This window comes from Tachyglossus aculeatus, chromosome 1 (assembly GCF_015852505.1).
Source record: "Tachyglossus aculeatus isolate mTacAcu1 chromosome 1, mTacAcu1.pri, whole genome shotgun sequence".
NCBI classification, from domain to species: domain Eukaryota; kingdom Metazoa; phylum Chordata; class Mammalia; order Monotremata; family Tachyglossidae; genus Tachyglossus; species Tachyglossus aculeatus.
This window is the reverse complement of record NC_052066.1, coordinates 169,399,535-169,426,652: the sequence shown is the minus strand read 5'-3', so window position 1 is coordinate 169,426,652 and position 27,118 is coordinate 169,399,535. Positions and strand designations below refer to the sequence as shown.

At 51.4% G+C, this 27,118-nt stretch overlaps 1 protein-coding gene across 1 annotated transcript; it reads right to left on the bottom strand.

Annotated features, from left to right (window-relative positions):
• TMED8 (transmembrane p24 trafficking protein family member 8) lies at positions 1-27,118 on the bottom strand. The gene is made up of 6 exons (XM_038762185.1): positions 27,012-27,118; positions 17,917-17,992; positions 11,002-11,110; positions 8,090-8,231; positions 7,597-7,908; positions 1-3,746 (listed from the first exon to the last, which is right to left on the bottom strand). The coding sequence occupies exons 1-6, from the start codon at positions 27,049-27,051 to the stop codon at positions 3,529-3,531; spliced, it is 897 nt and encodes a 298-aa protein (XP_038618113.1). The 5' UTR covers positions 27,052-27,118; the 3' UTR covers positions 1-3,528.

Below are 27,118 nucleotides of genomic sequence, written 5' to 3'. Positions count from 1 at the left end.
AAGTGCCTTAAGCAATCAAGAAAAATAAATGTGGATATCACTGCTATTTCAAGTCTCTGCCTTCTATTTTCAAGCTATGTTTCTTCTGAGGATTGGATTTTGGCCTCGAAGATCTTCCTGATCTAACCTGGCACTTATGCTGTTTGCGGTTCTTACAGAATTGGAGAACAGCATCAGGAATATCTTTTTCGCAACGCGCGGCCTAATGCCACTCCCACCATTTCCATTTCACTCCTCCTCCTCCTCCCAAACCGGCTCTGCCCTCCGTCCTTTCTACCCGGTTGTTCACAGTAGCAGTCAAAGTATGGGGGAACTTCGGTGACGGATGGGCAAGTTACGACTATCGACTAGCCCTACCCGCTTGGGTCTTCTTTCTCCTCGGCCCTTGAAGATGGTCTGCCAACCTGGCCACCCGTGGATGAGCATACATCCGTTTCAGAGCAGTTGCTCTTTCATTTCCCTTACAGCAGGTTCTAAGGAGGGATAAAAATAAAGCAGGAATTAGAATCGGAAGCCAGGAGGGCTTGATTTGAGATTTGGGAAGGTGGTACTGAAGAGAGCTTAGTACCCACAAGATAAATAAAAACTATGCGGTGGACAAAGGCCAGGGTTACGGTCAGGGGTGGGGTCCGCTGTGGCTCTTCTTTTCATTCACGTGAGCTAAGAGAAGGCGGTGGTCGCCGAGCCCTAAAAGTGAAAGGTGACCTCGGCTGTGTGACAGACCTCCTTCCGAAGGCTGGTCTGAGGGAACCTCTCACAACAGCGGGCAAAAGCTAATCCTGCGAAAATAACTTCTCACCTGAAGCCTGTCCACCATAGGTCCCTCAGAAAGCACCTCTCAATACGAAATTCCTAATGGTCTGTGGTGTAGAACGTAAAACAACGTCTAATCTTCAGGTTATTTTTTGTTTGTGGAGAAAGAGGAGCCTGCATGCTTACACCCCCCCGATGTGGGACCCAGGAGGTCACTGGACCTAACTAACAGCACACTGTGCGGGAACTGGCCCCGAGAGATCATCATCAATCGTATTCATTGAGCACTTACTATGTGCAGAGCACTGTACTAAGCGCTTGGAGATGATGGGAACATACGCCCCTGGGAAATCAGACACAGACGGGGGTCACTTTACCCAAAAAAAAGAATGACAGATTTGCTCCTCTTACAAGAAACACACTGCCCCAGAGAGGTTACCGCACAGTTAGACAGGTGACCACCAGCAGGCTGACGATAAATAAATCAAGCAAACGACACTTCGGTCAGTCAGAAAACAGCTCAGAAGACCTTTAATAAAGGAAGGCGATCTCTAAGTGGCTAAAACGCGGGACTGTTAACTTTGCTGGCCACCACCTGAATGGTTTTCAAATACCCGCCCCACGTGCTGGGAAAGTACCGGTGTCCCGGACAACGAATTGATCGCCGGTGATTGTCTTTCCTGCAAGTTTTAGAAGCGGGAAAGACCAAGGGATATTCAAAACCAAATGAGGAAGGGGAGGTGCAAATGAAGTGAGAAAGCTGAGGCACAGCACCAGAGACCAGCCCAACTGGAGCTCTGCTCCCCAGGAGGAACTGAAAAAAGTCCACGCTGAGAGAGGACCAAAGAGGAGGCACGTGAACTCAATGCCGATATGTCCGAAGCTCGGTCGTCCTACATCCAAACCGAGAACTCTGAATCTGAATCTCCATCACACCAGAAAACGCTTCCCCGGCATCGGTACTGCAAACTCTTCAAGGACAAGAACCCCATCTTTTTTACTCCTACGTGAATGATCCCCGGGTGACCCGCGCAGTGCTCTGCACACCGTTTTGGCTCAATTCATGCTGTTACTGATGACGGAAATGAGGCTTGGCTGTATTCCTTAGAGCGGGCAGTGGAGTGCACTTTCAGTAGGTATTTGGTTTGTCCTCATCCCTCTTTTAGAGGAAAATTAGCCTCCCAGACAGGCGCCGCCTAGGACTTCACAGTTTTGTCCTGAAGGGATGAAACTTGATGGGCCCCCAAACCCCCTCCCCGTCAAACCAGCCTCAACATCGGGGGAAAAAAAGGGAAAACCACACCCTGACGTTGAGGAGGCTGGCTGAGTGTCTCCAAACTGATGGCAACCCTCCAGCCCAGCTGATGGAAATGGTTTAAGGCGGATTGAAATGCTTTTCAAAAATAAATAATAAATAAATACGGTCCCCTGCTCCTGATCCAACACAGTAACAGAACAGGCGCAAGAAATGAGAAGACCTGGTTCCTTCGTGGTTCCTCCGCCCCAGACCCAGGGGCCTCGGCCATGGTAGGCAATGCCACCCGACGCCCTGTGGCATCCCAACTTTCCAGGTCGATGATGGGGGAATCCGTCACCACAGAGAGACGCGGATCAGCTGGGAAGCGAACATGGCGACAGTGGAGTCCCATCACCCGCTTCTGAGCTGTGAACGTAAAAAACCCCAAGACAGCAAGGCTCCAAGTTGAGAGGGTGATACGTGAGTAAAGCGTGTTACCCCCCGCCTCACATCCACCCCATCCTCAGAAATAACAACCTACACTGCTTTCACCATATTTGGCCTCCACACACATTCTATATGTAACATTCATATTGCCACAGGAAGACACAAAGTGACCTGAATTTTCTCTCATGCACCTTCGCTGTTTATAAAGGAAAATCTTCTAGCCACTCTTGAATGTCAAAAAAAGGTTCTCTGGGATTATACCATGTCAGTTCAATCCTGATTTCTAACCACACCACCGCTTTCCATTTCTACCAAAGAAAGAGCTCCGGCGTGCAGATATGCCCAGAGAGGCAAGGAAAGGGCGAAGAAGAGGAGGAGGAGGTAACTTATCACAGAAATTTCCAGGATCTGCTGGATTTCCCGGCAGGTACCAGCCGCGGTGGCGAGATCACAACCCCCGTCTGCAAGCAGCCGAGCTGAAGGAAAGTCTCCCTTGGGCCGATGAACCCAGGATGGGAACCTGGCATGAATCAGAGGGCAGAGATCCGCGCCAGTGGGAAGATTTGCCGCTCCCTCTACCCCGTGCGCAGACTTAGTTTCTTTGAGGACAATGTGCTTTCCTCCCCCCCGGCCAGAGACAGGTGAGCCACGACGGAAACCTGGGGAATTCCACCACCCACACTGACAAAATCCAGAGGAGGAGCAGACGCTTCCGCAGGTGAACGGCCTCTAAGAGGGGAAGAGGGAAGCCATTTCCAGCCCCGTGACAAACATCGTACCGAAAGGCCTCCCGGGGACAGACTACCTCCCTTTCTCTGGGCACTGACCCGATGCCTCGCAGAGACGGGGGTGGGTCGGGGAGAGGGTCCCTGAAGTTTGGGGTGACAGGGGACTGCCCGTGTGCAGCTGTGAAAGGCTGAGGCCACGCCTTCGCCTGCAGAAGTTGGGGACGGGGGAGAAGCTGCCCCGGGACGATGGGGAGGGGTGAATTCCAGGAGCTGGGCGCCTGTGAGAAACAAGACAAGCACGGCCTCGGCTGTGGCCTGCTGCATCCCTCCCCTTCCCACCCCGGGCGCTGCTGCCTCGGTCCCTCAGCTGGTGTAAGAGACGTGGAAGTAGAGGGTCTTGTTGCGTAGGAGGGAGTAGGAGTTGTCAAATTTAAGCAGGTAGATGCCCTCGCCTGGGTAATCGTGGCTGCCGGCCTGCACCTCCCGGTGGCTGTCCCTCCTGTAGACCGGCACGATCTCCCCGTAGCGGTTCCGCAGGGAGCTCTTGGAGCCGCGCTCCACATCTCCGGCTGGGACCAGGCCTGGGGGGAGGACAGCACAGGAGAGAATTAGCGGCGGGGAAGGGCAAGGCGGCTGGCCCTGACGCGGACTTCAGTCGATGACCTCTTAAGGTCCCTTTCTAACCCTGGGATACTAGGCGATGAGAAGCGGCGTGGCCCCGTGGAGAGAGCCCGGGCCCGGGAGTCGGAGGACCTGGGTTCCAATCCCGGCTCGGCCACTTGCCGCCTGCTGTGTGACCTGGACTGAACTTCTCTGGGCCTCATTCGCCTCCTCTGGAAAATGGGGATTCAATTCTCCCTCCTACCTAGACTGGGAGCCCCACGTGGGACAGGGATCGTGTCCCACCTGATTATCTTGTATCTACACCAGGGCTTGGTATAATGCTTGGCACACGGTAAGCGTTTAACCGGTACCATAATTATCATGAGTGATGATGATACGTAAGGTTATAGGCCGGGAGGCAGTCAATACGAGGCAGAGCTATACCTAGGAAGAAAGCTTTCACCTCTTTTGGGAAACTGGGCAAGAGGAAGGTACAGATGCAAGATGCCCCCAGATCTCTAACTTTCCCCACCAGAGGAAACTGGAGCGGCATAAGCCAAGGCAAGGCTCCCGTCTTATCACGCCAAAGTGGGCAGGAATGGCCGCAGCTAGAAAACCGCCTTGTGGATCACGGCACGGCACCGGGGCTCTACCGGGGTCAATTCGGCCGTAAACGGGCCCCGTCCTTGCCCTTCACGTTGTGCTGCACCCCTACCTGTCTGCCCACTGGCTCACTGTGTTGTGCCCCGGTAGGAACCAGACTGGCAGGGAAGCGAGAGAGCGCTCTCACTACAATCCATTCCTCGGCACACTCTCTCGGCCCTGAAGCCGCAGGACACATCATCATGAAGATGAGATGCTTCCCCAGGCACCCCCGGGGAAGTCTCGCTGCGGAGAGAAACAAACACAACCACTTCCTTTTTGGCTTCACGGTCCCTGGGAAAACCCAGGATGGGGGAAAAACATTCCTGGGTGGAAGGACCCAAGCTCTTGGCAAACTAGATGAGGAAGGAGAGAGTGGAGGAAGCGTGGCTGGCTCTCGGATCTCACTCACGGAGGGGCACCGTAGTCACGGCCCACGGATCAGGCCGGCCTTTTTAAGCGGGCGCGGGGGAACCACGGCCGAAATGGAAGCCGGCAGTCTTTCGACGGCCTGAGGGCAGATGCGGACGAACGAGCTGCAGCCGGCTGGGATGCCTCAGGGGAATTTATGTCAGCGAAGTGTAATCACTTCATCGGGAGATGGGCCAGAATGAGGAGATAAACAGCCCCAGTCAGCTAGAGTACCCAAGAGAACCTTCCTTCTCCGTCCGATCCGACAGACACTCCCTTTAGTACCACGGATGCTGCCTCAGATCAATCCCCCCAACCCTCCCGGTCTCCTTGGTCCTGCCGCCTCTTTAACCACCTCGACACGCGTGCGCTTATCTGTTTGTTAACGCGCCTTCCGTAACGTGTTTTTCCTCCACGTTTTGGACGGAACTCTGGTAGGGAGTTAAGGACCGTCCTTCTGATGAAGCAAGCTCATTTTTAATCTACCGATTCCCCCATCAGGCTGTGAGCTCTTTCACAGATATCCTATCTTTTACTTCTGTGGCATCCTGCCCTAGGGAGTGCGCTCGTCGTTTCCCGCCTCGCTTACTGCATCAGCCGCCGCGCTGACCTCCCTGCCTCCAACCCACAGCTCACTCTGCTGCCCGGGGCGCTTTCAAAGAAAAAATAAAATCATTCTGCGCACATCTCCGCACCTCCTGAAAAATCTCCAGTGTTTGCCCGTCCACCTCCGCATCCTCACCATCGGCTTTAAGACACTCGGACGGCTCTCCCCCAGCTATCTAACCTCACTCCTCTCCTACTACAACTCAATCTGCACATTTAAGACCCTTAAATGAGGGTCTTAGGGTACCCTTAGGGTACCTCAAGCTCATCTCTCACGCCCTCCCCTCCTGCCTGGAGCTCCCTCCCACTTCCGATCCGACAGACCACCGCTCTCCCCAACTTCAGAGCCCTACCCAAATCATCTCTCCTCCAGGAAGCCTTCCCTGACTAACCTCTCAGCTCTCCATCCTATTCTCCCTCCCTTCCGCGCCACCTAAGCACTCCGATACTCACCTCAAGCCCACAACACGGATAGCCACCATCCCTATATTCTAAAGCTTCCCCTATCTGTATTTCTTTTAACGTCCGTCTCCCCGACTAGGGCTGGCATAGTGGCTGTCGACATTTATTGCTCTCTCCCAAGAGCACAGTAAGCGCTCAAAAAATACCACCGATCGGCCGATTATACCCAAGAGCCTTCAATCAATAGTGTAGAGTCTCTTACTGCTTTGCCCCTCCTAGTAAGCCTGCAGGGAAATTGGTTCAGCACTCTACGGGGGGAAACAACATCCCAGAATAAGTCACCGTGCCCAACCAGAGAAGCAGCGTGACCCAGTGGAAAGAGCCCGGGCTTGGGAGTCAGAGGACCTGGGTTCCAATCCCGGCTCCGCCACTTGTCTGCTGAGTGACTTTGGGCATGTCACTTCACTTCTCTGTGCCTCAGTTACCTCATCTGTAAAATGGGGATTAGGACTGTGAGCCCCCTGTGGGACAACCAGATCACTTTGTAAGCTCCCCAGCGCTTAGAACAGTGCTTTGCACATAGTAAGCTCTTAATAAATGCCACCATTATTATTATTATCTGTGCCTCAGTAACCTCATCTGTAAAATGGGGATTAGGACTGTGAGCCCCCTTTTTCCTCTCCTCCTTCCCCTCCCCACAGCGCCTGCATATATATTTGCACAGATTTATTACTCTATTTATTTTACTTGTACATATTTACAATTCTATTTATTTTGTTAATGATGTGCATTTAGCTTTAATTCTATTTGTTCTGACCACTTGACACCCGTCCACGTGTTTTGTTTTGTTTTCTATCTTCCCCTTCTAGACTGTGAACCCGTTGTTGGGTAGGGACCGTCTCTATATGTTGCTAACTTGTACTTCCCAAGTGCTTAGTACAGTGCTCTGCACACAGTAAGCACTCAATACGAATGAATGATTGAATGAATGACAGGGACTGTGTCCAACCTGATTATCTTGTATCTACCCTAGTGCTTGCCATATAGTAAGTCTTTAACAAATGTTGCCAACTTGTACTTACCAAGTGCTTAGTACAGTGCTCTACACACAGTAAGCGCTCAATAAATACATATTTATTTGTACATATTTATTACTCCATTTATTTATTTATTTATTTTACTTGTACATATCTATTCTATTTATTTTATTTTGTTAGTATGTTTGGTTTTGTTCTCTGTCTCCCCCTTTTAGACTGTGAGCCCACTGTTGGGTAGGGACTGTCTCTATATGTTGCCAATTTGTACTTCCCAAGCGCTTAGTACAGTGCTCTGCACATAGTAAGCGCTCAATAAATACGATTGATTGATTGATTGAATAAATACGAATGAACGATTGAATGAATGACAGGGACTGTGTCCAACCTGATTATCTTGTATCTACCCTAGTGCTTGCCACATAGTAAGTCTTTAACGAATGTTGCCAACTTGTGCTTCCCAAGCGCTTGGTACAGTGCTCTGCACCCAGTAAGCGCTCAATAAATACGACTGAATGAATGAACAAATACCATTTAAAAAAAAAAAAAGAAAACCCTTCCACCTTGGCATCCTTTGAAGACCCAGAGCTGCTGTTTATTTAACTTGCAGAGTTGACTGGTAACCACCCTGAACAGCCAAGTGGGGAAGGAGATGGGCCAGAATCCAACCCCCAACAGGACCGTGACGGGCCTGCCAAGGCAGAAGACGCCGCGAGCCTCGACCCCCACACACCTTCGATCTCTCCCTCCTCCTCCTCCTCTTCCTCCTCGTCGCTGGACTCGCTGACTTGCACGGTGATGGCGGTGCTGGTGACCGGAGTCCAGTCGAAGTAGACCCCGAAGCCGATGTCGTAGTCGTCCGTGGCAAACTCCCAGAAGAGCCTCTTCCCCTCGGGGTGGGTGGGCACCCTCACCGTCACCACCTCGCCGCGCTTCACCACCAGCCGGGAGTTCTTCTCTGGCCCCAGCCTGCTTTTGAATTCCTTCATTTTGGCGAAGGTCCAGATGGACGGAGGAGCCAGAGGCGGCGGGGGCGGCGGAGGCACTGAAACGGGCAGAGATTTCATCGCTTTTTATCCGCCCACGGCGGGGGCACAATAACCTCTTCCTCCCGCTTCCCTTCTCCTCCGGCCCACCGCTTCTCCTCTCTTCCCCATCTGACGGCGATTGCAGGGTCGTTGGAAGACGCTCCCCCGCCTCCCGGCCCCTCTCCCGGGAGCCCTCACCTTTCCTCTGGTCCCCCAGGAGGTCCGCAGACTCCAGCTCGGCCGACAGGACGTCCACCCCTCCCGTGTGCTCCGACTGGATCATCACCACGTCCCCCGGCCCCAGGGATGTTCGGTACTGGCTCGACGGCACGACTGACTCCTGGGGAGAAGGAGGGCGACCAGATATCTCACCGTGCATCGCTGCCCCGGCCGCTAAAGAAGCTTCCCTCAGGCGCGGTGTTGGGCGGTAAAAGGAGAAGCCAAAATGTCCTCTTTCTTCCCCGCATCGGTATCAAGGGCTACCTTATTTTCCCTGCTAACTTCAAACCGACGCCCAATTCTGCGCTTCCTGCTCCTCTCCCAAGTTCTACTCTTGCTTTTTTTTTTTTATTAAAAACTATCAAAAGTCGATGCTTTCTTCTCCACCCCTAATGAGAAACTCTTGTGGCAAGGCGTCTCCCTTGCTCCTCTCTCAGTAAAACGGTGGCCACAGTTCCACCTGCCACCTTGAGCCCATTCCTATTGTGGCCCCTGTTCTTCTTCTGCTGGCGACGCAGACTCCGCTACCCACATGACGCTGCCCTAGTCTCTCCCACTCTCCTCCCGGCACCTCTCCTCACCCTCCCCGAGCATCTTCCCAAAGACATTCACCTCCTCTCCTCTCCAGTCATCTTTTGCCACTGGGACTCACCCTTCTCATTTGCTAGGACTCCACCCTCCCTGCTCAATTCCCACCTCCTGGGAAGTTGTCAGTCAACAACCCACCAAAGTACTGGGGACAGGCGTACACACAAACACACAAACACACACACACACAACCTCTCAGTCCTCCCCCCCAGCCACCGAAAGTCTTCTCGAACCCTCTGACTCTGTGGTTTTGGTATTTCAACTGTGTTGCTTTACTACTTGGTGGGTACTTTGAGGTCAGGGCTGCCTCTGTTTTGTCCAGCCCAACACCGAGGGCTGAGGGAATAATTATTGGATTTGCTCCCTTCACTCACCCCTCCCTCAGTCCCACAGCACTATGTGAATATCCGTTAATTTATTTACTTATATCAATGTCTGTCTACCCCTCTACATAAGCTCGTTGTGGGCAGGGGGTGTCCCTACCAATTCTGTTGTATTGTACTCTCCCAAGTGTTTAGCACAGTGCCCTGCACACAGTAAGCACTCAATAAATATGACTGATTGATCGATGACAGCCAGTATAGCCGCTGGCTTTATATTTAAACATTGCATTTACAGCTAGAAGCCCGATTTTTACAAATGTACCTCGCCTTATCAACTCATGCTCATTTCTCGCCCTTCCACATCACTGCCCGAATAGCTAGGAATGAAAGAGAGCTTTTCCCCAGCCCTGCATCTCCCGGCAAGGCTGCTGGCTCCCCAAAACAACACGCGGTGCCCTCGGGCAATACACGCCAGCACAGCCGTTACGGGTCTGAGTGGCAGTAAATACCATCATTATTATTACCTGCTCGGCCACCTTTCAAATCGTTTCCTGTGAGGGACCTGTTCAACTGGTCCCCGTACAGCACTTGGTACAGTGCCTGGCATATAGTAAGTGCTTAACAAAAACTAATATTTATTATACATAAGTCTGATAAGCTCGGCTCTGTTCCAGGATTCTTAATAAAAAAAAAAGGCGAGGAAGGAGGGGGAGGATTGGGGGAGACAGAAGGCCTTCCCAGAAAATGGTGGCTCCTCTCATCCATCCACTCAGTTCGCATCTCCCCGCTCCTCGAGAACCTCCAGTGATCACATCTGCTCCAAGAGACCTTCTCCGATTTTAAGCCCTCTTCTCCCCGGTCCGTTCTCCCTTCTCCGTCATTTCTGCTCTTGGATCTGTGCATTTGGGGTTCTCCCCACCCTCAGCCCCACAGCACTTACACACATATCTATAAATTATTTATTCACATTAATGCACGTCTCTCCCTCTAAACTCTAAGCTCCCTGCGAGCAGGGAACATGTCTACCAACTCTGTTGTACTCTCCCAAGCGTTCAGTGGTCAGTTAATTGTATTGTGTGCAGAGCACTGCACTAACTGCTTGGAAAGTACAATTCAGCAACAGAGAGAGACAATCCCTGCCCACAGTGAGCTAACGGTCTAGAGGGGGAGACGGACATTAATATAAATGAATGAAATCACGGACATGTACGTAAGTGCTGTGGGGCTGGGAAGGGGGATGAATAAAGGGAGCAAGTCAAGGTGACGCAAATGGGAGTGGGAGAAGAGGAAAGGAGGGCTTAGTCGGGAAAGGTCTTTTGGAGGAGGTGTGCCTTCAATAAGGCTCTGAAGGAGGGAAGGGTAATTGTCTGCCGGAAGTGGGAGGGTGTGTTCTGCCCACAATAAGCACTCAATAAATACCACTGATTGATAAATTCCATCCACGTTCCAAATGAAGAGAACCTCTGCTAGAGGTACTCACCCTCCAGAGCCCATCCATTTCCAAAGAACTTCCAAGAAGGCTGCAAATGCCAAGACCGAACCCCCTCGGTGGGCAAAAACATGACCCAATATCCACAAACCCAAGCGACGTGCAAAGCGCCGTTCAGAAGGGAACAGCTGAAGAGTTTTCAGGTTATTTAAGACAGAGGCTCCCCCAGTGAGTCATAACTGTGCGAGCGGAGCCAGTACCCTGGAGCTGAGGGTTCAAGTCCGAATCGTACCCGGGCCCCTACCATCCCTTGCCCGAGCTGTAAACGGATTACTGGGCAGAGATTTGGTAGGGGAGCCTCTAAATGGGGCATCGCCATCTCCTCCTCCCTCCTTTTAGACTGTGAGCCCACTGTTGGGTAGGGACTGTCTCTATATGTTGCCAATTTGTACTTCCCAGGCGCTTAGTACAGTGCTCTGCACATAGTAAGCGCTCAATAAATACGATTGATGATGATGATGATGTAAGAGGGAGGAGTACCCGCTCCTTACCTCCTTCGGGGCCCTGAGCCGGTCTGTCGGCGGCGTTTCCTGCTCGGCCGCGTGGCTTTCTCCGGGATTTTCCGCAGCATCCGTACTCAGAGGAGATCCCTTCTGGGGCCTCTCAGAAGAAAAGGACCCAGAAATTCAAGCGCTCATTCCAAGAAGCTCTCCTCACCCTCTTTCCCCTCCTCGCACTCTTGGCTCCTCCCAAGATCCCACTCCGGTCCGACCCCTCGTTCCTGTCGTCCCCGGGGCCCGGAATTCCCTTCACCGCCACATCCGTCCGACCTCAGCCCTCCCTACCTCCTGGGCCCTTTAAAATCCCGCCTCCTCCAAAGAGTCTTCCCGAATTATTAAGATCCTGATTCTTAGCCACCCTTCAGCCCTTTCTTGCACTTATTTGTGTCCATCCTCGGCACGTGTGCAGATGGACGCGTGGAAATACTGAGTTTGTGTCTGTGTGCTGTTACATTGAATTTGTGTGAACACTCACACACAGGCAAATTCAATATTTCTATATCTGTCCCCGCAGTTAGAGTGTAAGCTCCTTTTGGGCAGGGAACATTTTCTGCTGTGTCTTTCATCAAATGCTTAAGCCTAGGGTACCGCACTCAGAAGGTGCTCAATAAATACCGTTACTACTACGACTACAAGGAGGTTGGCCTAGTAGCTACAGCCCGGGCCTTGGAGTCAGGTGGACCTGGGTTCTAATCTCGGCTCCGCTACTTGTCTGCCGTGTGACCCTGGGCACGTTACTTTTCTTCTCTGGGCCTCAGTCACCTCATCTATAAAATGGGGATTAAGACTGTGAGCCCCAGGTGGGACAGGGACTGTGTCCAACCTGATGAACTCTCAACTATCCCGGTGCTTAGAACTGTGCCCGGCACATAGTAAGCGCTTAAATACCGTTTAAAAGAAAAGCACATTCAATTTATGGAAACTGTCACAAGAATCAGTCCCAGTCATTTCCTTGGCATTTAGTTTTGCCGTGTGAGTACCCCCTCAAAACTCCTGGCCATTACTCTCTGAATTTCCAGAGGGAATCTTTGGGGATCCAGTGAGAGTACGCTATGGCCTGCAGCTGGAGAGGGAAAGTTAGCTCGGTAATTGCAGTTTTGGCCTCATTCCTTGCCACCTGGCTCAAGCCAGTCACTCCGTATCACTGTGGAGGAAGCGAAATTCTTCCTCAGGCAGGAGAGAGCCAAACCCAGATATCCATCACCAAGGAAACCCAAACTCACAGAGAAATCCCCCTCCCTAACTAATAATGATGGTATTTGTTAAGCGCTTACTGTTCTAAGCGCTCGGGGGGGGGGGGGGGGGATGCAAGGTAATCAGGTTGTCCCACAGGGGCTCACAGTCTTAATCCCCATTTGACAGATGAAGGAACTGAGGCCCAGAGAAGTGAAGTCACTTGCCCAAAGTCACACGGCTGACAAGTGACGGAGCTGGGACTAGAACCCATGACCTCTGAATCCCAAGCCCAGGCTCTTTCCACTTCTCGGCAGCAAAAGGCTTTAAGTGCTTACTGTGTGCAGATCACTGCACCAGGCACTGAGAGAGAATGCACAGGTGGAAATTGAACCCAGACCCTGTCCCTCGGGAGCTCACAACCTAAGAGTCCCTGAGCATAACTCTTCAAAAGAAAAAAAAAATACAACAGGTCTACTAATCAGCTCTTCCAACAGATGGCCAATGAAGTGAAAATGGCTTGAAATACATGATTAAATGAGGAAAGGATGACCCTAAGGAAGATGAGTCCTTTCTCCCAGTTTATTGGGTACGGAAGGTGAGAGAAGAGGAAATTTCCCAGGAGGAGCAATGTGGCCACATGGGAAGAGCCCAGGATTGGGAGTCAGAAGACATGGCTTTAATTCTGGCTCTGCCACTGCCAGCTGTGTGACCTTAGGGAGGTCGCCCACATCAAAGTTTCCTCATCTGTCAAATGGGAATGAAATACCTATTCGCCCTCCCCTTAGGCTGACAGCCCCACTGTGGGCAAAGGACTGTGTCTGAACACATCACGCTGCATCTACAGCAGTGCTTAGCATGGTGCTCGGCCCCTAGACAGTGCTTAAAAAAACACGGCGATTATTACCACTCTGCAGCCGGACTCCCTTCAGGATGGTACTTCATCGTCACCTGATCTGAGACCACCCAATAATAATAATAATAATAATAATAATGGCATTTGTTAAGCGCTTACTATGTGCAAAGCACTGTTCTAAGCGCTGGGGGGGATACAATGTGATCAAGTTGTCCCACGTGGGGCTCACAGTCTTAATCCCCATTTTTACAGATGAGGGAACTGGGGCTCAGAGAAGTTAAGTGACTTGCCCAAGGCCACACAGCAGACTTGTGGTGGAGCCGGAATTCGAACCCATGACCGCCGACCCCAAAGCCCGTGCTCTTTCCACTGAGCCACGCATCCCCATGCCCTTGTGAACCCCATTCCTGCATTTAAATGGGGCAGCTTCAGCTAAGGCAGTTGATCAAACTGAGAAGCAGCGTGGCCTGGTGGATAGAGCACGGACCGGGGACAGAAGGATCCGCCCCGGCTCTGCTGCTTTTCTGCCGTGTGACCTTGGACAAGTCACTTCACTCCTCTGGGCTTCAGTTACCTCGTCTGTAAAATGGGGATTAACACTGTGAGCCCCAAGTGGGATGGGGACTGTGTCCAACTCAATTTGCTTGTAATAATAATAATGATGGCATTTATTAAGCGCTTACTATGTGCAGAGCACTGTTCTAAGCACTGGGGGGATACAAGGTGATCAGGTTGGCCCACGGGGGGCTCAGTCTTCATCCCCATTTTACAGATGAGGGAACCGAGGCACAGAGAAGTGAAGCGACTTGCCCAAAGTCACACAGCTGACAATTGGCGGAGCCGGGATTTGAACCCATGACCTCTGACTCCCAAGCCCGGACTCTTTCCACTGAGCCACGCTGCTTCCCATCCCGGAACTTAGTACGGTGCCTGGCATACAGTAAGCGCTTAATTACCATCACTATTATTATTATTATTATTTGGGACAGGGACTGTGTCCAACCTGATTACTTTGTATCCACCCCAGCGTTTCGAACAGTGACTGGCACATAGTAAACACTTGACAAATACAATCAAAAAGAAAAAAACAAAAAGGCATCCCGCTGCAAAATACCAGACTGGATGGACCAATGAAGAATACATGTCATGCTCTCTTTCACTTAATGGTATTTACTGAGCATTAAATGCATGCAGAGCACCGAACTAAGTGCTTGGCAGAACACGATATAATAATGTTGGAAGACTCCATCCCTGGTCTCAAGGCGTTTACAGTATAATTCGTTCAAAGGCAAGTAGTGAGGGTAGTAATAGTATTTATGAAGACTTACTATGGGCAGACCCTGGGAGAAAATATACAGGTGTCCCCAGGGAGGCTCACAGTCTCAGAGGGGAGAAGGGATTAGAAACAAGCACCATAAGGTACCGACATAAATATGCTTCCCCCCTTAATTACAAAATGGGAATAATTACTGCAACCCAGGTGAGAAGAGACCCTTCTGATGCTTTCCCTTTAAGGAGGAATGTCTTAAGTATCCTGGGCCCAAGCCCGGAACCGTATATGTTGCTTAAATAAAGTTACTATTTTAAACATTAATTCGTGCACCTATCCCCTTTCTTCATGGCATTTGTTAAGAGCTTATTAAGTGACCGACCCTGTGGTAAGCGCTGTAGATACAAGCTTAAGAGGCGAGACACAGTCCACATCCCACAGGAGGCTGGCTCACAGTCTTAGTAGGAGGGAGCACAACTGAATCCCCACTTTACAGATGAGGAAACTGAGACCCAGCGATATGAAGTGACTTGCTCAAGGTCACACAGCGGGCCAGTTTCTAGACTGTGAGCCCACTGTTGGGTAGGGACCGTCTCTATATGTTGCCAACTTGTACTTCCCAAGCTCCGCACACAGTAAGCACTCAATAAATACGATTGAATGAATGAATGAAAGTGGCGGAGCAGGGATTAGAACCCAGGTCCTCTGGCTCCTAGGCCACTGTGCTCTCCTACCTTAAATCTAACTACCGCTACACGAATTAAAAAACAAAAAATGGAATGGCTCAAAGGGATCAGGGAGCAAGTCACTCTATACGGCTTGTGAAAGTTTCTCTCAGCATGTTTTCAGCGTCTCTCATTCCACTAAGTCAAAACCAACTATGGCCACCCATGGACTTGAATATTCTTAATAAATGCAGTGTTAAGTGCTTACTGTGCGTCAAACACTGTATGAAGCGCTGAGGAGCTACAGGATAATACAGTGCTCTGCACACAGTAAGCGCTCAATAAATACGATTGATGATGATGATGATAATCCGGCCTAAAGGGCGGGAGGACAGGGATTGAATCCCCGTTTCGCAGACGAGGGAACTGAGGCGCAGAGAAGTGACTTGCCCCACTTACAGAGCAGATAAAGCGGCAGAGCTGGAAATAGAAGCCAGGGACTCCGACTCTGAGGTCCGTCCTTTTCCTCTTTTCACTAGGCCATGCCGCTTCTCGTATTCTCATCGGCACGTCTCTCTCTGCTTATCTTACGGGAAGACGATCGCTCTGAGCCCAACTGGGGCAGGGATACAATCGCAACGGAGGAGGAGTTCTGGCAAAGACTGCCGGGAAGAAGGGGCAGCCAGTCATCAGATGACACCACCCTGAAAGAAGTAGGCCCCGAGATCTAGGAAAAAGTGGTTTGTTCCTTTCCAAAGAATGTCCCCTTGCCAACTGGACTTGGTGGAGCTAGTCTGCGGCTCTTGGGGAATTCTAAAACTTTTTCATAGGCCTCGGGACAAAGTTCAGAGTTGGGGCCCCCCTTGCCTCCCCGGAGTTGAGGCATCTCGTTTTCAAACTTGAGACGTGACTGGGGAGGGAGGATTTAAGGTCCCCATCCCCGGGGGTAACGATGGCGCAGGCGTGGCTCGGAGCCCGTGCTAAGGGAACTAAAGCGATGCACGCACTCCCAAAACAAGTGAGCCCTGGAAACACAAGTCTAGGGCAGCAGCCTAAGGTAGCCACCCGGTTGCCCTAAAGGAATTCTGGATTAAAGAGCAGCGTGATCGCCTCAACGGCCTCTGACCCGCCCAACGTGCAGCGGTGTCTCAAAGTCACAGTGCAGCAGGTGCGGCACAAAAGGAAACCCTTGAGTCACGGGCCGTGGATCACTCTGAGAATTCAGCCTCGGGCTTGGACGGAGGATCTGGCAACTCTGAAGAGAGGTCCAACACTCCCCTCCCGAATCCCACCAGATGCACATCAAAAGAGAGGAGCCCGACGGAGAAGCAGTGTGGCCTGGTGAACCCACTGTTGGGTAGGGACTGTCTCTATATGTTGCCAATTTGTACTTCCCAAGCGCTTAGTACAGTGCTCTGCACATAATAAGCGCTCAATAAATACGATTGATGATGATGATGATGATAGAGCAGGAGGAAAGACCCGGGTTCTAGTCCTGGCTCCGGCATATCGTTATGACTAACAGCATCAACATTTATTGCTGGACAATTGAAAAATGCTTCCTCGTGCTCTACAGTACCATGCTTAGTATCATCATCATCATCAATCGTATTTATTGAGCGCTTACTATGTGCAGAGCACTGTACTAAGCGCTTGGGAAGTACAAATTGGCAACATATAGAGACAGTCCCTACCCAACAGTGGGCTCACAGTCTAAAAGGGGGAGACAGAGGACAAAACCAAACATACTAACAAAATAAAATAAATAGAATAGATATGTACAAGTAAAATAGAGTAATAAATATGTACAAGCATATATACATATATACAGGTGCTGTGGGGAAGGGAAGGAGGTAAGATGGGGGGATGGAGAGGGGGAAGAGGGGGAGAGGAAGGAAGGGGCTCAGTCTGGGAAGGCCTCCTGGAGGAGGTGAGCTCTCATTCATTCATCTACTTCATTTATATTTTCCCTTGTAAATCTATACTTTCATTCAAAAAATGGACGCTGTGATAAAAAAAATAAGCCAGCCCAAAACTGCATGAAAGTGTTGCACTCTGTTACCAGTTCAAAGAAAAGTGCGGCCCGTTACCAGATGATTTAAAGTGATTGCGGAGGTGATCAAGTGGATTGAGGGGGAATGGGGTGGGGGATTAGGGAGAATTAAGTTGGGAATGTGTAGGAGAGGAAGTACAAATTTCACTAGGAAAAGGAACAGGAGGAGGAAGAGGCAGGGAGGGAATTCATTTATGGTGATTGAATGTATTCCAAAGGGGCATATGTATGCTAGGGTCAATAAAGATGAGTATAGATCATGTCCCCAGGGTGGATGTATAGTTTATAGCCCAATTTATTCATTCACCCAGTTGTATCTATTCTAGTCCTGGCTCCGGCTCCCCTTTAGATTGCAAGCTCGCTGTGGGCAGGGAACGTGCCTGTTTATTGTTCCCTCCCAGGTGCTTAGTACAGTGCTCTGCGCACAGTAAGCCCTCAACAAATACAACTGAATGAACTTCGCTTCTCAGTGACCTCATCTGTAAAATGGGGGGGGCGGTGAGGCCTAGAGGATACAGCATAGGCCTCGGAGTCAGGAGGATCTGAGTTCTAATCCTGGCTCTGCCACTTGTCTGCCGTGTGACCTTTGGCAAGTCACTTAACTTCTCCAGGCCTCCGGTACCTCATCTGTAAAATGGGCAGGAAGACTGTGAGCTCTACTTGGGGCAGGGATTGGGTCCAACCTGACTTGCTTCTATCTACCCCAGTGCTCAGAACAGTGCCTGGCATGTAGTACGTGCTTAATAAATGCCATAAAAATAACAAATAAATAGAACAAGCCAACCCACTGGCTGTTTGTCTCTGCAGTAGCCCTTCTTTCTTCCCGTTACCGCTCTCCCCTAGCGTGTCTGGGCCCTGACCGCGGGGGCTCTCGGACGGCTCTCCCTACCTGCCGGGTGAAGAATGGGGCTCACAGGCGGGAGCTTGGGCAGCGTCAGGGCTGCTGGGCTTTGGATCTTCATTCTCTAGGAGGGAATGGAAAGAAGAGGAAACAATTCAACACACGAGAAGGGAAACAGGAAGCATCACCCCCACTGGTGGTGTCTTAAGAAAAAGAACAGCACCGCTGTTTGGACTTTTTCCAAGTTTTTTCTCCTTCCCAAAACACGCTGGGAGAAAAAGGGCCGCTCTGGAATGACCAATCCCTAAACCGCCCCAGTGATCAACCATCCCAATCACAAGAAGAACCGACTAAGGAGGCAAAAACGAATTTATCCAAACGGTCTCTACCCAAACACAGCCTTTTTTGGAAGCGGAAGCCAAGCCTGGTTAACTGGAGATTTAAAAGTTCTCTGTGTAGAGTTGAATGAGGGATGTCACCTTCGGAGACCATCATCACAAAACAGGGAGAGGTGTCCTCTTTATGTGACAGGCGGCTCAGAAACACCCTGCACAGTTGTGGTGCTAAGTCCGCATACGTTTCCGAACAAAAGGATTCGGCTGTGCCTCTGGGAAAAGACTTCTTTTGCCTCCTAGACCTGGCCGATAACTTTAAAGCATAGAGCTCTCGGCGTTTTCCCCCGATCCCAGCACTGATTCTACCTGGGTGGTGGACATATACCGGAAAGGACCACTGGAAAAAAAAATATAACGGAATTCTACTGGGCCCACAAAAGACCTTTAACATTTTCGGAAGGTGACAAGAACAGGGAAACTCTTACGGCAGGAAGAAACAGCGAAGCCAGTACTTCACAAATGGAAACTGAGCCGGGCTAAAGGCCCACACTTCATTCAATCAATCGTATTTAATGAGCACTTACCGTGTGCAGAGCACTGTACTAAGCGCTTGGAAAGTACAATTCGGCAACAAATAAAGACAATCCCTACCCAACAACAGGTTCACACTTCTTTACTTATGTCTTGGGGGCAAAGAGGGCCTTTGCCCAGAAACAGATGCATCTATAAGTTTAAAAGACGGTATTCATTCATTCACTCATTCAATCATATTTATTGAGTGCTTACTGTGTGCAGTACTAAGCACTCAATACTTAGTACTGTACTTAGTACTGTACTTAGTACTGTACTAAACGCTTGGGAAGTACAAGTTGGCAACATCTAGAGACAGTCCCTACCCAACAGTGGGCTCACAGTCTGGAAGGGGGAGACAGACAACAAAACAAAATATGTGGACAGGTGTCAAGTCATCAGAATAAACAGAAGTAAAGCTAGATGCACATCATTAACAAAATAGACTAGTAAGTATGTACAAGTAAAATAGAGTAATAAATCTGTACAAACATATATACAGGTGCTGTGGGGAGGGGAAGGAGGTACGGCGGCAGGGTGATGGAGAGGGGGAGAGGAAAGAGGGGGTATCAAATTATCTACCATGAAGGGGTTTTCCACAGGAATCAGTGCATACACTGGAAACTGGCAAGGGGTATATCCTACAGACCAAAAGTGGAAAAAATGATTCTCTCACGTATCCCGATGCCCCGGTAGGTATCACAGTGAAAAACAAATAGAAATGAAATGAAAACAGACAAGAGCTCTGAGTTCTACTTGTAATCAAGAAGGGACAAAAAGTTCTTTTAAAACTCAGAAATCAAAGTGCTCTAGGGAGAAGCCTCTTTGGAGAAGGCCATTTGTACTGGGATTCGGAGAAATGCGGGCGGCCGGGGGAGGGGGTGGAGGAGAGATGTTGGTCTATTCCCGGAAATCGAGTGGCGAGAGAAGGGACTGTAGGAGAAATAAAGAAAGGGGGAAAAGTGGAGTTAGAGGACCTGGGTTCTAATCCTGACTCTGCCACTTCCCAGTTGTGTGACCCTGGGCCCCTATGTGGGATGTGTACTGTGTCCAACCCGATTAGCTTGGATCTGGCCCAGTGCTTAGTACAGTGCCTGGCACATAGTAAAGCTCTTAATGCCATTTTTTTTTTTTTAAAGTAGAAGACTCCAGCCCTGCTTCCCAGAGGGAGTCAGCGGTTTGGTGGTGGGGGGTCCCCTGAAGTTTACCAAGTGAGATTTTGAAAGATAATAAAGAAAAGGAAAAGGAGGGAGCTGCTACAGTGCAGAGAAGAATTTCAGCAAGGCTAGATAGAGATTGCGTCTCAGGGGGAGCGACTGAATGACAAAAATGAAGTATTGGGGGAGGGAGAGAATGAAAACCCCAGCGTAAAACAGGCTACAATTTAAGGCTGCCAAAACCAAATGGATTAGGATCGACCAGAAATACACTGGTCGGTCGGCAGCGGAAATTCCCTCGAAAACTCCGCCACGGAGCTGGTTTAATTAAGTGCTACTAAGCACAGTGCTCTGCACACAGTAAGTGCTCAATAAATACGACTGAATGAATGAATCGATCGATCGGATTTACTGATTCAATCTGCACCTAGATCACTGGGGAAAAAGGACGGCTGACAACTTTTGGTATAAGTGGGACAGAAAAATTGCATGCACCATTCGCAGTTATAATCTTGGAATATTGAAAAGGAAATTAGAAACGGCTGTCGATCAAGCCGTGGTATTTAGTGGGGACTTACTGAGTGCAGAGCACTGTACTAAGCGCTTGGGAGGGTTCAATGCAAGAGCTGGTCGGCACGTTCCTTGCCTACGCGGAGTTTAGAGTCCAGAGGCTGCGTTCGGGTTAAATCTACGGGCCGTAGGTACACCAACCTTAGTACAGTGCTAAGCGCTTAGTACAGTGCTCTGCACGCAGTAAGCGCTCAATAAATACGATTGACGGTCAACCTCTCCGACCCTGCTGAGGGAGCCCTGCCAGATGGCCGGGTTTCTGCGAAGCGTTGCTAGTTCTACCGGCCCACACCCATCGCTATGGTTTTGCATCGAAAAACCATAGCCAAGTAACCAGGGGCCCGACCAGAGACAAATACCGAAAACAAGCCACCGCAGGAAAGGAAAGGAGTGTGGTTTAGCGGATAGAACACAGGCTGAGAGTCAGAAGGACCTGGGTTCTAATTCTGGCTCTGCCACTTGTCTGCTGTGTGACCTTGGGCAACTCACTTAACCTCTCTGTGCCTCATCTGTAAAATGGGGATTAATAATAATAATGATAGCATTTATTAAGCACTACGTGCAAACCACTGTTCTAAGTGCTGGGGAAGTTAAAGGTGATTAGGTTGTCCCACAAAGGGTTCACAGTCTTAATCCCCATTTTACAGCTGAGGTAATTGAGGCCCAGAGAAGTGAAGTGGCTTGCCCAAAGTCACACAGCTGACAGTTGGCGGAGCTGGGATTTGAACCCATGACCTCTGACTCCAAAGCCCGAGCTCTTTCCACTGAGCCACGCTGTGAGCCCCATGTGGGACAGGGACTGTGCCCAACCTGACTAGCTTGTATCTACCTCAGGGATTAGAACAGTGTTTAGCACATAGTAAGCACCTAACAAGAACCATTATTATTAGGGTTTGCCTCCAAATCAAGGAAAAGTCCTGCCTGCTGCATCCCACCGGATTTCAGCAACTTTCCGTCTTCGGGTCTGCTCGGATCAATCAATCAATCAACCAATCGTATTTATTGAGCGCTGTGTGCAGAGCACTGTACTAAGCGCTTGGGAAGTACAAGTTGGCCACATATAGAGACAGTCCCTACCCAACAGCGGGCTCACAGTCTAAAAGGGGGAGACAGAGAACAAAACCAAACATACTAACAAAATAAAATAAATAGAATAGATATGTCTATCCGCCTGGCTGAATTCAGGATTAGAAGCATCTCGGCCTGCCCTTCGAATGCCCAGGGTGCGTGTGCGAATCATCATCATCAATCGTATTTATTGAGCGCTTACTATGTGCAGAGCACTGTACTAAGCGCTTGGGAAGTACAAATTGGCAACATATAGAGACAGTCATCATCATCAATCGTATTTTTGAGCGCTTACTATGTGCAGAGCACTGTACTAAGCGCTTGGGAAGTACAAATTGGCAACATATAGAGACAGTCCCTACCCAACAGTGGGCTCACAGCCTAAAACACAAATGACCATCTACTCGTAAGTATTGCAACATTTACGTTGCATGGGATTATTTCACTTTATAAAAAGCAGTTTGCTCCCTTGAGCCGAGGCCCTCTGAGGAAAAGCGGGTTATTAGAAACCCAACTTTTATAGAACAACAACCTGACAGTTAAAGAGCGCCATTCCCAAGGGCTCCACAGTTCCTCGTCTGCTACTTCACAAGTTCGAGTCCCCAAGAAACTGGGATTCGTCATCAATCGTATTTATTGAGCGCTTACTATGTGCAGAGCACTGTACTAAGCGCTTGGGAAGTACAAATTGGCAACATAAAGACAGTCCCTACCCAACAGTGGGCTCACAGTCTAAAACGGTATGCTCTGTTGTGGTCACTGGTGAAAGGAAGTTCTTTCATTCCTATTTAGCGAGCGCTTACTGTGTGCGGAGCGCTGTACTGAGTGCTTGGGAAAGTACGACACAACAATAAAGAGTGACAACCCCTGCCCACAAGGAGCTCACAGTCCAGAGGTGGGGAGGGAAGCGGGGCTGCCCAGCCAAGTTGAAAACTGAAGCTTCTTGCTTGAGGGCTCCCAGAATCTACTCCACATTGCTTATCGCTGCTTCCGTTGAATGTCATGGTGCCTCCCTCCTCCTCTTCCTCCTCTTCTTCACTTCTCCCACCCTCTGCTGTCATTTTCTGCTCCACGGGAGGCCACTGAGAAGGCCCAGGAAGGAAGCAGGAGGAGAAGGTGGGGAGAGCCGGGGGAAGCAGGGGTGTCCAGTGCGATCCCTGCCCTCAACTTCCACTTTTGACCCTATTTTCCTCGGCAACAGAGGCAGGGAGAGAGGTGGGAGAAGGCGCCTTTCAAGCCTGTTTGCTCTCAGCCTCAGGGAAAGACTTTTGGGGGGCCGCTCCTTGGGCTGGGGGCTGCCCAGGGACCCTTGATCATCATCAATCGTATTTATTGAGCGCTTACTATGTGCACAGCACTGTACTAAGCGCTTGGGAAGTACAAATTGGCAACATATAGAGACAGTCCCTACCCAGCATTGGGCTCACAGTCTAAAAGGGGGAGACAGAGAACAAAACCAAACATACTAACAAAATAAAATAAATAGAATAGATATGTACAAGTAAAATAGAGTAATAAATATGTAGCAACATATATACAGGTGCTGTGGGGAAGGGAATGAGGTATGATGGGGGGGATGGAGAGGGGGACGAGGGGGAGAGGAAGGAAGGGGCTCAGTCTGGGAAGGCCTCCTGGAGGAGGTGAGCTCTCAGCAGGGCCTTGAAGGGACACAACACAACAGTCCAGTCCCAATCCAGTCCTTCTGGGCACTAGTGTTGAACACACACACATAAACACACACGCATACAGATAGACTGTAAGCTCACTCTGGGCAGGGAATGTGTCTGTTTATTGCTGCATCGTATTCTCCCAAGAGCTTAAGACAGTGCTCTGCACCCAGGGAGTGCTCAATAAATACGATTGACTCACACACACACACACGCAGCAGGGGCAACAACCAGCCATCATCATCATCATCATCAATCGTATTTATTGAGTGCTTACTATGTGCACAGCACTGTACTAAGCGCTTGGGAAGTACAAATTGGCAACATCTAGAGACAGTCCCTACCCAACAGTGGGCTCACAGTCTAAAAGGGGGCTCACAGCCATAAGGCCAGGAGGCAGAGAACCAGGTAACCAACGGGCATCGGCTTCAGTGCTCCCGGCCCTTCAATCAATCAATCAATCGTATTTATTGAGCGCTTACTGTGTGCAGAGCACTCCCGGGTTGCGGAGCCGGCCCAGGCGCCTCCCCAGCTCCACACCCTTGGCAACCCCACGTCGGGGTTGGCATCGCTGGGAAGACCACGCGATTCCAGGGAGCAGCCACCCTGCTCTCCCTCCTCCCTCTGCTCCACTTTGGAAAGATGGTGGGGGGAAAGGGCGGGTATCTGTCCAGCTGAACTGCTCTCGGGAATTCTCCCTCTCAACCCCCCGAAAGGTACTAACCTGTGGCACGGCCAAACCCCGGCCTCCTTGCTGCTCTGGCAAAGGGAGATTTAATCTGAAGGAAAAACTCTTGCTACCTGAGACGAGCCGATTCCTCACCCACCCGGATGCCCCTGCTCGGCGACTGGCATCTCGACGACGGGGCCGAGTCTGAAACGGCCGGAGAGCTGGGTGAAAGGTTTGGACAGGCAGTCAAGGACAAATGATGCCATCCTAATCCTCCAAAGACTTAATAGAGCAATTCGACAGGCCACGGGGCGCTTCTCCTCCTCCACTTGCTTCAATCTCTGACTTTTTTTTTTATGGTATTTGTTAAGCGTTCACTATGTGCCAGACACTGTATTAAGCACTGGGGTCGATAACCAGGCAATCAGGTTGGACGCTATGTCCCATTCTTTTCACCATTTTACACATGAGGTACCTGAGGCCCGGAGAAGTGAAGTGACCGCCTTGCCCGAGGTCACACAAGGGTAAAATGGAAGAGCCGGGATTAGAACCCAGATCCATCGGGCTCCTAGGCCCGGGCTGTTCCCATTAGACCATCCTGCTTCTCGCTCTAACCACTGGGCCTTGGTACACGTACAGAAGTGGGGCTGGCCGTACAGTTCAACAGCTTCTTCCCCTCGGATTGGCGCCCTTTATTCACCCCTCTCTCAGCGCTTGTGTGCATATCTATTATGTATTTATTTATATTAATGTCTATATCCTCCCCAGAACGTAATCCCCTCGTGATCGGGGAATGGGTCTACCAACTCTGTTCTACAGTACGCTCCCAAGCACTTGGTCCAGTGCTCTGCCCACAGTAAGTGCTCAGGAGATACGACTGATTTCTCGATTGATGGCATGAATAAAGGGGAATCGGACCTGGAGGAAATAAGCCGGAGAGTTTGATGGGGAGAGCTGGGGAGCGGTCGCTTCTGAGCCCCGGGCCTCGGCTGGGCAAGGGGGCTCACGGGGAGTGGGCATTTCAACCAGGAGGAGAAAGCCCATCAAGCAATCAATTCATTCATTGATTCAATCGTATTTATTGAGCGCTTACTGAGTGCAGGGCACTGTACTAAATGCTTGGGAAGTACAAGTTGGCAACATATAGAGACGGTCCCTACCCAACAGTGGGCTCAATCAATGGTACTTATGGAACGCCTGCTCTGCCCAGAGCACTGTACTAAGCTAACCCCGGGCCGAGGAGCCCCTACACATCAAGGCCGGAGGAAGGGGGGAGAGGAGAGGGGAGAGGAGGGGCAGGGAAGGATGAGGGAAGGGGAGAGGAGGGAAAGAGGGAGGAGGGGAAGGGGAGAGGAGGGAAAGAGGAAGGAGGGGAAGGGGTGAGCCCGTCTTCTAGACGGTGAGCCCGTTGTTGGGTAGGGACCGTCTCTATACGTTGCCGACTTGTACTTCCCAAGCGCTTAGTACACCGCTCTGCACACAGTAAGCGCCCAATAAATACGACTGAATGAAAGGGGAAGGAGGGGAAGGGGAGGGAGAGGGAGGGAGAGGAAAGGGAGAGGAGAGGATGGGAGAGGAGGGGAAGGGGAGGAAGAGGAGAGGGAGGGAAAGGAGGGAGAGAAGGGGAAGGAGAGGAAGAGGAGGGGAAAGAAGGGAAGGGGAGGGAGAGGAGGGGAAGGAGGGGAAGGGAAAGGGGAGGAAGAGGAGAGGGAGGGAGAGGAGGGGAAGGGGAATGAAGGGAAGGGAGAGGAGGAAGAGGAGTGGGAGGAGGGAGAGGAGGGGAAGGGGAGGAAGAGGAGAGGGAGAGGAGGGGAAGGGGAAGGGAGGGAGAGGAGGGGAAGGGGAGGAAGAGGAGAGGGAGAGGAGGGGAAGCGGAAGAAGGGGAAGGAAGGGGAGGAGGAAGAGGAGAGGGGGAGGAGGGAGAGGAGGGGAAGGGGAGGAAGAGGAGAGGGAGAGAAGGGAAAGGGGAAGGAGAGGAAGTTGGGAGGGAGAGGAGGGGAAGGAGGGGAAGGGGAGGGAGGGGAGAGGAGAAGGGGAGGAAGAGGAGGGGGAGGGGAGGAAGAGGAGGGGAAGGGGAGGAAGAGGAGAGGGGGAGGAGGGAGAGGAGGGGAAGGGGAGGAAGAGGAGAGGGAGAGAAGGGGAAGGGGAAGGAGGGAAAGGGGAAGGAGAGGAAGTTGGGAGGGAGAGGAGGGGAAGGGGAGGGAGGGGAGAGGAGAAGGGGAGGAAGAGAAGGGGAAGGGGAGGAAGAGGAGGGGAAGGGGAGGGAGGGGAGAGGAGGAGGGGAAGGGGAGGGAGGGGAGAGGAGGAGGGGAAGGGGAGGGAGGGGAGAGGAGAAGGGGAGGGAGGGGAGAGGAGAAGGGGAGGGAGGGGAGAGGAGAAGGGGAGGAAGGGGAGAGGAGAAGGGGAGGAAGGGGAGAGGAGAAGGGGAGGAAGAGGAGGGGAAGGGGAAGAAGAGGAGGGGAAGAGGAGGGGAAGAGGAGGAGAAGAGGAGGGGAAGAGGAGAGGAAGAGGAGAGGAAGGGGAGGAAGAGGAGAGGAAGGGGAGGAAGAGGGGAAGTGGGGAGGGAGGGGAAGGGGAAGGAGGGAGGGGAAGTGGGGAGGGGAAGGGGAAGGGGGCGGGGAAGGGGGAGGGGGGAGGGGAAGGGGGAGGGAGGGGGGGGGGGAGGAGAGGGGGAGAGAGGGAGGGGAAGGGGGAAGGGGGAAGGGAGGGAGGGGAAGGGAAGGAGAGAAGGAAAAGGAAGGGAAGGGGAGGAAGAGAGGAGGAGAAGGGGAGGAAGAGGGGAGGGAGAGGAGGGGGAGGAAGGGGAGGGAGAGGAGGGGGAGGAAGGGGGCGAAGAGAAGGGGGAGAAGGACAGAGGGGGAGGGAGAGGGGACGGAAGAGAGGGGGAAGGAAGGGAGAACCTCTCCTACGAATCGAGTCAGGGGTCCAGGGCAGGTCCCAGATTTGGCCGTCCCGCTTTAATCAATCAATCAGTCAGTCACTCAATCAACCCATCAGTCAGTCGATAGTATTTAGTCGCTGGAGACCCTGGGGAGGGGGGGGAAGGGGACAAAGGTTGGGGTGCCCTGCCCCCCACCCCCCCCCCCCCCCCCGGGGTGAGTCTGACCTGCGTCAGGTGCCTGTCGGGGCTCCGGGCCCGTCTGCATGGCGCACCGACCAGGCCCGACGCCCCGCGGGGACCGCAGGCACACGCCGCACGGAAACAGCCGAACC